At 39.3% G+C, this 10,242-nt stretch overlaps 1 protein-coding gene across 3 annotated transcripts in view; it reads right to left on the bottom strand.

Annotated features, from left to right (window-relative positions):
• Positions 1–10,242, bottom strand: part of TTLL7 (tubulin tyrosine ligase like 7) — an 82,053-nt gene that overhangs the window by 11,314 nt on the left and 60,497 nt on the right. For all 3 annotated transcript variants that reach the window (XR_002100240.1, XM_019531196.1, XM_019531197.1), the window contains 2 exons: positions 9,739–9,873; positions 5,599–5,679 (listed from right to left, as the gene is read on the bottom strand). Coding sequence is in view for 2 of the 3 variants with exons in the window: in XM_019531196.1 (XP_019386741.1) it covers positions 5,599–5,679; positions 9,739–9,873 (216 nt within the window). In the remaining variant the exon portion in view is untranslated. The remainder of the gene's footprint in view (positions 1–5,598; positions 5,680–9,738; positions 9,874–10,242) is intronic.

Raw genomic sequence — 10,242 nt, 5'->3', positions numbered from 1 at the left:
AGTGGCTGGATGTAAGAGGCCCCCTCAGTTGAGGGGCAACCTGAAGCCACAGGTTTCACAGTACAGGATGGGCCGGCCCTGCGCATATTATCCTAAAAGCAGTCCATGATGAGTTTACCATCAGTTAAACAAAGCCAACAAAAAGAAAGTGTGTGGGTTTTTTTCTGATAGGTGTTCCCACTGCTTAGCATTGAAAATGATATCAAAACTTATATATGCATTACATGTACAAGAGATATCTAAAAAGGAAATGAATGATTGAGGAATGTAGCCAGTAGGATGATGTATATAGTATGAAAGTTTGTCATTTTAGCAAAACATTGTGCATTCAAAGACCAAAAATATGTAAGAAAACCCTTATTTCCCCAGCAAATGTTTAATCTCTTTACAGGTGTATATGACAAACTGTTCCATATGGCTAAACAGCCAGTCCTTACTTAAAATAATGGCACAAAGGTGAAGGAGGTTTATAACTAACAATAAAACCACTGCATGGGGGAATGCCTTGGTATAGCAGATAGGCCTTCTTGATCTTGCATAATCTGTTCTTCACATGGAGACTAAACCCAATGGAAACGAACACAGTGAAAACAAGTAAAACATCATTTTCCAAAGTAACTGTATAATGAAGTAGTAGTAAAAAAAATGCTGAGGGGACAGCAGCTCTGCAGGGGCTTTAATACATAAAGCCTGGGTAAAATGCACCCCATTCAAGTCTTATTCTGCATACTATACAATCAGGCTTCTGAATATCTTAAGCAAAATTGCAAAATGATTTGATGTCACAGTTGGAACACGTTTTAAGAAACTGTTGGAAACAGAAAGAAGGGAACTGTATCTGCAACTGCATTTCATCTCCATTAAACCTTTTAGAAAGATATTTGGAAGAGAAAGTCCCCATAATAACAATTTGATGTGTTAATTATTGTTGCCATGTGCTCCCTTCCCACAACATACAATCTGAATGGAGATAATTAAGACATCAGCACGTGTATTTCTATTGAGTAATATGGATACCCTTCAGTTTTTGTGAGGCAGAATAATACCATGATATAGGATGACAGGAAAGTAGGGTTGGAAGCTCTTCTAGTCCAGCCCCCTGCTCAAGGCATGATCATCCCTGGCTAAACTATCCCAGCCAAGTATCTGCCCAACCTGCTCCTGAAAATTTCTAGGGATGACAGAGATTCCACAGCTTTTCTAGGTAGCCTGTTCCAATGCTTAACCACCTTCATAATCAGAAAGTTCTTCCTAGACACCAACCTAAGTTTCCCTTGCATTGGTTTTCACTGGCTCAAACTACTAATAAAAAGCCCATGATATCAAGGTGCACAATCAGTCTTTTATCTTTGCATTTAAATCAGAGAAAAGAGATGATTAAATTGCAGACACTTTGGGCATCTATACACATGCTCTGCAGTGGAGGGGGGGCACTTTAATTAATTACAATTTAATTAATTTAAAGCACCTACATTGTCACGTGTATTTACCTTTAGTTAAAGCACCCCCATCGCCATTTTGAAACATGGGAACACTGAATACATGCAATACAAAGGCTGGTGGAGCACGCTAATTAGCCTGCTCCAGTAGACTTGCAGCATACTCTATTAATTAAGTCTGCTCCGACATGTTCTTATTAGCATTTGTCAAAGCAGAGGTCTGTCACGTGTATAGGTGCCTGTCATGACTCATAACAAGCTGGAGTCAAGTAAGGTGCTACTGTAAACTTCTGTGGTTGCTATTGTGATGTCACTAGCGTAGTTGCCACTCGAGCATCTTAGCAAAAATAGTAAGTCTCTTCATCTTGCATAAGAGAATAGAAAACTTTGGATAGTAATAAAAAACTTTACAGAACTTTCTACAATTTAGCAGGGGTATAATAATTTATGATACCTACATACATCTAGCACCAGCCAAATTATTTCAACAGACTGTCCATTCCTATGTTTAACATAGTTGCACCATAACACAAGAGATCATCTAAGTGTTAACAATAAAAGATGTTAAATAAACTGACTGTTCAAAACAAGATGCAGACCATGCAGCAGCAATGGAAACCTATTTAAGAATGCGCACTGTGGTAGGCAATACAAAATTGATATATTTTCTCCTATAGAACATAATATTTTCTCCAAAGTCTTGAAGACCAAATCTGGGAAAGGTCTCATATAAGTAACAACTCTTCCATTATCAATTCTTTTACAGTTGCTGTATGGCCCCTAAACTACTGTTGTATGTTAGAAATTATGGTTATAGACAGGGTTTATATTTTTCCACAGGAAAGGTGGATAAATCTTTAAGGCGGCACACCTGGTGGGGATGAACGTTCTGAAAACCTAACATATCTTCCACATATTGCCTTCTCAAATTCTGGCACTTTCAAGTAATCCAAGAGTATAGGCCTGAAGGCCCAAGTTTCTGTTTTGTACTTCACAGAATAACAGAATCTGCTTTCCAACTAATTTCATATACTCTCTGAAATATTCTCCACTACTCATTCCTTTTCAGTTTTCGCTGTCTCTCCTCAAGAACTCTGTTCTCAGATCCACTAAAGCTTTGCACACATGGGAATCCTCAGCTGCAATGTCAAAATTATATAAAGGTACAGCTTCTTCTCTAAGAATAACTGCTTGAAGGGGTAGAGGTTAAAGTACAAAACTTATCACAAATCCCTTCTACTGCCACAAAAAAAAATTCAAGCTCACCGGTGCTTCAGGTGGTACTAGTCTCCTGAGCCATCAGAGATATCTTCACAAGAAGTTCAAAGAAATCCACATTTCCAGGACTTTAGTTTTTCTTAATAATAGCCCTCTACATCATCCTGACCTCCAGCATCTGCCCTGAGTACTACATGAGTAGATAAAGAAAGTATAGGCTTCCCTCATGTGTTTTTTAAAAGCATGTCACTTACAGGGGAACCACAGCATAAAAATGATAAAATGACACAGCTAAAAATTATATTAGATGGCAAAAAGCCTGAATCTTGTGTGGCAGGAGAAAAAAAGCAGGGGTAATGAATGGATGAAACAGTATCTCCAGCTCTCATGAGACACTTGATAAGCACTGGGCTGGTGACACCATGTCAGGCGTAAGTGCCACTTTCCCTCTAAGTTCTCCAAGTGAAAAAACACTTTTCTCCTCTGGCCATTGTTTTGGGATGGGACGAAGGGACGGGAAGACCCTTATGGAAAAGACGAAAGAAAATCCCCAAGATGCTGTCCAGAGGTTCTGTGCATCTGCTGCAGCTCTGACCCCATCACTCCAGTCTATTTTCTACTTTTAATGGCCTGGACTAAATAAGTCTATGCTAACAAGGACTATTCCTGGACTCATCTGCTCCCTCTCTTCCCCCCACAAAGGGAGATCTCCACTTCAGGTTTATAGTTTGAGGTCCAGGGCTAAACTCTCTTTTTCTTGTACACAATGCTGAGTAGAGTATGAAAGACATCTGGACGTTCTCTCTCAGCCACACCTTTCACCCAATCCCCCACAGCCCATAGGGGTTTGGTAAAAAAATAGTAAGGAGTACTGCTATGGCTGTCCCACTGCACAAGATGGAAAAGACCTATAAACATGGATCTGGGGGGTTCATAGTAATACTACAATAAAAATGGAACAGATTATTGTTAGCAAAAGAGTACTCAGGCAATACTAAAACAATACAATGATTCTACCTCAACCACCATAACCAATTCATGAAGGCTGCAAATTAAAAAAAAAAAAAAAGAACCCTCTGTAGAACAGTAGATTTATGTTGCAACTTGCTACCATTCCAAAAGATCTTTAATTAAGTTCACAGCTGACTTACATTATCAAGTTCCTCATCAGTACTTCACCTCTAATATGGCTATGCCAGTTTTATGTAACTCTGTGAATAACTCCTCCATCTGATATATGAACTTGTGGTTAAATGGTCAATTACATTCCTATCACACCACGCTGGGCAGTTTTTCTTTATAGCACCTCATTTCTTCCCAGTACCAAAACATAGTGGGTAGTTTAAAATAGTATTCAGTATAAAAGTGATTCAGAGGTTTGAAGACCATGCTGTAATCTGAGCTGTGGTTCCAAAATATTTCTCCCGATCCTGTTCCTAATAATATTTATTGATGACAAAGAACAGCTCAAAAATGCTTTCCAGTCTAATTGGGAAATTGAGGCACACAGCAGTGAAGTCAACTGAGCCACTGGTCAGGAGCAAAGAGAACCCAAATATACTGACTCTAAGACAAGACCAGTAAGGTAGCCATACTCTCACCTCCTCCCAAATAACACTTTGGCTACCTTATATAAGTAAAACATTGGGTTACAAAGGTGATATTGACTATAGGAGGTCTTTTAGTCATTTTGTTTTCTTTTTAAAGAAGATTGAGGAACTTTAACACACTGAAGCAACACCTATTTGCTACTCTGAATTAGAGACAACAAGACAAGCAATTCTGGTTAGTCTTTGATGGGGATAAACTGTAAGGCAAAAAAACGAGAGAAACTATTAGCATGTTTGTAAGGTCAACTGAAAATTACAATATTGTTAACAACTTTTGCCTTTGCAGATCTATCTCCAATTCAGTGTTATCTTATTATCATGTCATCTGCTAAGATAGAATCCCTACTTAGATCTGTATCTGCACATGCAACTTTTTTGCCTGTACAGAGTTTGTTATATAGTTTCTATTGCCAAGTACAAAAAGCCTGAGGATGAATTGATTCAGTCTTTGCCCAGATTAAATTGAAACAGAAGTAAATAGACATTTACCTTTGACTCAGGAAATGCAGCTACATGCCTGCAGTGGCTCAGGCCAGAAGACCAGGGGCACTAAAGCACAGCTCTCTGGCTATGTGTTTGTGGCAGAGCACCACTGGGCTGTGGCAGAGCACCTTTAGTGTTTGCCACTTAAGGATGAGAGGAGGCAGCCAGCAGGTGTGGGCCAGCCCTGATGAGGTGGCCATTTTCAATCCAGGCTCTCAGGGCTGAAGCAGCAGTCTACTGAAAGCAGCTGAAGGACAACACCCAGCTGAGCTGCTGCTCACAACACCCTTGATGATAAGGGAGGGGATGGTAGGAGGTTCCTTGGGCCCAGTAGGGTCCCAAGCCCTGAGGAAAATGCTTTGGGCCTAATCTCAAGAGGCCAGCCTTGCAGAGGGGCTGAGAGCTTGTGGGCCTATATAGGGGTTAGGCAAACCCCAGAGCAGATCTGGCAGGGGTGAAAACCAGAGGCTCAGGTGACCCTAGGTGGTCTTCATGCAGCACTGCTGGGGCATTAGGTCAGCCTGGCTTGAGGCGATGGTTGCATGGTGGGGCCCAGAAGGGGACCCCTGTTGTCTAAGAAGCCCAGCTACTGCAGGACTGAGACCAACAAACTCCAACTAGTCAATGCAAGAGGGCCAGAACCAGAAGGCTGAAGGGCAATTAAGCCCAACACGAGGGGCAGTGAAATTAGTCTACATGTACAATGGTGGCACCAACATAAGAATATGGACTTGCTCATATACTGACATCTTAGAAGAACCCACTCTATTTACTAAGTGCAATGCTATGACTCTTGCATGTTCACTACCTAATATTACTTCTAAAAGAATGATATTTATATCACTCACCTTTCGCTGCTTTACTGCGTCCAGTTTTACCAACCAATAAGATGCCACTTTTGTTTTATGGTACTTCCAGTTATCCATGATCTGTATTAGTTGAAAAAAATAGTAAACTTAAACAAAAAAAGTGAAAAGTGTTGTTTCTAGTTAAAAAAAAAAAAAAAAGATCTAATTGGCAAAATTTTTAACTATTTAAAAGGGAGTATTTTTGCAAAAATGAACCGATTCCCCATTAGAAATGGAAGAATATCTTTACATTTAGGTATTTAAATACATGAAGATACTGACTCAGGTCCTCGCAGTTTACATAACTGTAGTTTATTGTCCTAAATTTACATACATTGAAAATAGCTTCTTAAAAATGACTGTGCCAGTAAAATCCATTTTCCCCATTTACTAATGTCTACATGTTATGAAAATAGTTTGGGCTTTTAAATTTCTTGCTGCTCTGCCCTTTTGTCTCTACCCCAGATCAGTACCTATTAACAATCCTACCTCACTGACAACTAACATACCATCACTCGTTTATATTTTGACCTTTTCCACTTTGAATTCTTTGTTACAATGGAAGTTTGATAATACCAGCTAGTTTTACAAGAGGATTTTGCAATAAGATAGGATATTAACAATCTGCAGTTATGTTAATGTTGTATCAGAACATACTGTTCCATGGGTATATAATATTTTGTAGGCTGAAATATCAAGGAATCATTTTACCCCAATTCCAACACTAGAAAATAAGTACAGTAGTCATGAAATGTAATGAAAATAAAAGCTATGAGTAAATTATTCATATTGAGTTTTGTTTATTACCAGACAAACTGCCTTTGAAAGACCAGATTTCTGTTCCATAAGGACATACCCAAACCTGCTGGGCCAGTCAAGAATTCATTAGTGCAGTCACCACAGCATGGCTCAAGGCCCCTTCCTACCATGCATGACATGTGGAACAATCCTTAGGAACAACTAAGAGCCAGCGTAGCCCTTAACTCCACCAGAAAACTCATCTGATGCAAAGGTGTAGAGGCTGTAGGGAAACCCACCATTCCCCTGCTTCTCTCCACTCAATGAAGCCAATGAATTTGTTCCAAATGCTAAAGTCAAGATGTCCAAAATTCTGATTACACAGAGGTAATCCAAGATGTGTACATGTCTCTATCCAGATACTCAGTGTGAACTATGAGCTGAAAAAATACACCCTTTTTTTGGAATACACCCTTACCTCAGGTTATGAATGAGGAAACTGCATATTCCGTGCACAAGAATGCAATATGCTCTGACAACTCATATGCAGCTTGAGGTTTATTAACTCTGTTATTTTCAAATGTGCAAAGTGAACATTCCTCACTGGCAAGAATGAAAATTTAAGACAAGATTGTGTGGCTTATTCCATGCACAAGGCAAGCAGCCTCAAACTTTTTACTGGTAGTAATTAGGCCAAGCCAGAGTCTTTCTACTTCTCATACAACTCTTTCTGAGAGTCTTTTTTAATATAAAATACCTGAATTGTAGCTGGAAAAAAAAAAATTAAATCTACCAGGAGACTAGAGAAGAGGGCAAAGGAGGACCTGCGTTACCTTAGTTCTTTTTCGCTCTCTCATTCAAAATTATGAATTTTAAAAACTGTACAGCTGGTGCAGTACAATATATAGTGATGAGGGCCACAGAAATGTATGCACTTTTGCATACCTATAAAATACAACGTTTCTCCAAACACAGATTAACTCAGAAACAATAAGAATTCTATCAAGTACATACACCTAGAGCAGGACTTTTCAACCTTTTTTAGTCTAAATACCCCTGGCAGCCGGATGCCAGGTGGGGGTGGGGGAAGCACGCAGCTGGACACAGGACAGGGAGATGGGGATGGCACGTGGACAGGCAGGGACAGAACACCACTGCCTCCCAGGAACAGGGCCGGGGTGGGGTGGGCCGGGAGACGCACTGGCATGGGTGAGGGCAGCAGCATCCCTTTGCGGGGCGGGGAAGCTCACCGGGCTGGTGTGTAGTGGTGGCAGCTGCGCATGTGAGCTTTCCCGCCCCATGGGGGCAGGGGGGGGGGCGCGTGCACTGCACCCCAGCCCTGCTCCTGGGAGGCAGTGGCACTCCGTCCCCACCCGCTCATGCATAACCCCTAGGACCATCCCAAGTACCCCCAAGGGTACGCATACCCCTGGTTGACAAACCCTAACCTAGAGCAATTAACAGTTGGAAGCCCCTCTGGGCTCAGAACAAGCATGTAAATCCAGAATCGCAAACACCTAAAAATGAGCTTCCAATGAAAAAATTTTAAATAAAAATTATTTTCACAAGTGAAAAATATATTCCATATGGGCTCTCTCATTTGCTTGTTAGGTCTGGTCAAGAAATTTCAACCAGAAGTTTTCCACTGAAAAATTCAGTTTCACTGAAATCATAATATTGTATGTCAATTTTGACATAACTTTCAATGGAATAAAGCTAAAACAAAGTATACCTTTTGTATAACCATTGAAACATTTCTTTAGCTGAGCACTAAACGGTTCATATTACATTTTCATTTTTATTCATTTAGTTTTGACTATATGATATTAAAATGTCAATTGATAGTCACTTCAACTTAAATTCCTAAATGATTTGGTTGCTTTTGAAAACAGAACTGAAGCTCGTAGGCTACTGAGACACACTTCTGAAAATCTAAAGCCAAATAAGTCAGCTTCCTAGAAAAACAGCTACAGATTCTGATGAGCTGAATTTCTCATTGGCATCAGGAGAATCACGTACTGAAATTGGAAGGTGAGTTCTGCCTTGTTGATGGAAGTACACGCAGTCAATGGTAAGAGCCATGTGGCTTAAAAAACCTTTTAGGCTTACAGCCTCACTCCACAGTTTATGCAGAGAAAGAAAAGAAGCCTTGCAGGCTGAAGATGTGCACCCACCAATACCAACTGGAGAAAAAGGAGCTCCCCAGTCTAAGCATAAAGTTAAATTTCTTCTACAGCTGTAACTGGGTAGCAGGTTTGGTGCTTTCCTTAAGTGATAAGAAACAAGAGAGCCCCACTCTGAGGATTTAGTTCTTCAGTGGCAGAGGGTGAGGAACAAGAGAGCAAAGGAACAAGAGAACTTTTTTATTCCTGTTCTACATGTCCCTGAAATGCAAGTCCTCATGGGCTTTTGCCCATAAAACAGGCTAAACCTCTCTTGCACATATGCTAAATTATTATGGATTTAGTATCAATGCCCTTTTGGGATCTGTATGACCCAAAAGGCAGAGGACCTTTCTAACTGAAGAGCATCCTAAGTTTGGTAGAGCTCTGCAAACTTCCACATCATAAACCAAAAGAAACAGTTCACTACACCTGAGATCATACTTCTCACTGAGTAAGGGTTACACTTATTAAACGTGACACAAGTTAAAATTACTGTGTCCCTTTATGCTCCTGTCAGACCCAAAGAACAGAACATTTACTCTGCTTGCTTTTTAGTTTCTTAAACTGACGGGATTTTTTTTTAAAGATTCTTAGGCATTTTCCATGTTTTTGTCTTTGTTTATTTGCAGCACTGTGCATTTGAATTTTAGTTTCCTCTTTACATGCATATCAAGTATGGTTTTTCACTCTTTTTTTTTTAAATCTCCTTTCACATTCATCTCTTTCAAATCAAGTACTAAAGCCTCAGAATCATACTGGTTACAAGTACATTGGAGAATTCAAGGAGCCAAGAAGTATGCAACTGGTATTTCAGTTTGCCCTACTGCACACTATTCTTAGTTCTTTAGCATGCCTACTCAGGGGTAAATTATACATGTCAGAATCTGTACTAACACTATTCTATGATGCATAGACTGTTAATGAATTGTAACCTTATTCTTTGCTTACTTTAAAGTTTGAATGTTAATAGTACAAACCTCTGCAATGAAAAATTGAAGTCACCCAACCTTCCTGATTATGTTTGCCACATATTTTATACAGACCTAAGAATGATTTCTTTTTAAGGTCAAGTAGTATGCAGGAGTCTGAATCCTCTGGAATCCTTTGAGTTATTCTGAATTCCATGAGTTGTAAGGCTCCTTGAGAAATACTTTGGATTTTGCTACATTTCTAAGAGTTTAAAAAATGAAGTGGGCTGAGTCTGTCATGTTTTTTTACCTTAGTGGCAGATACTTACATTTTCTATGATTAATTCTGCCTCTTCTTCTGTTTTTCCAAGGAACTTTAGTCTCATGTCATTGAAAATTAACAGAGTCTCTCTTGTCAGTGCCTCTTCTTGCTCTTTTGTTTTCTCTTGTAGTAAAGACTCAATCTGAAAGTTGATATGAAACAGTATTTATAAAGAGTCAGTGATTTCATTTGTGTAATTTTATCAGATCATTATTTGAAAAATATTTTCTAGGTTAAAATATCTATTCCCAAAGAGAGGAAAATTAATCCTTTTAAAAAAGGATTGTATACATTATATGCGCATAATATATAGAAAATGAGTATATGTACACTAACATGTTGTAAGAAGAAACGTGTCCAGAACTGAAAAGGAAACCATAAGGCAAAGATGTTTCAGAGAGATGATGAGCAAAAAAATGTATCTGGTCTTTATGATGTGCACATATTGAATAGCAGATTTTAAATTTAAAATTTTACTGGTGTTATTTCTTGCACAGAAAGGATTCATCGC

The sequence above is a fragment of the Crocodylus porosus genome, unplaced genomic scaffold, assembly GCF_001723895.1.
Source record: "Crocodylus porosus isolate Cpor-Errol unplaced genomic scaffold, CroPor_comp1, whole genome shotgun sequence".
NCBI classification, from domain to species: Eukaryota; Metazoa; Chordata; order Crocodylia; family Crocodylidae; genus Crocodylus; species Crocodylus porosus.
The sequence above is the reverse complement of the archived record's forward strand: the minus strand, read 5'-3'. Positions and strand labels throughout refer to the sequence as shown.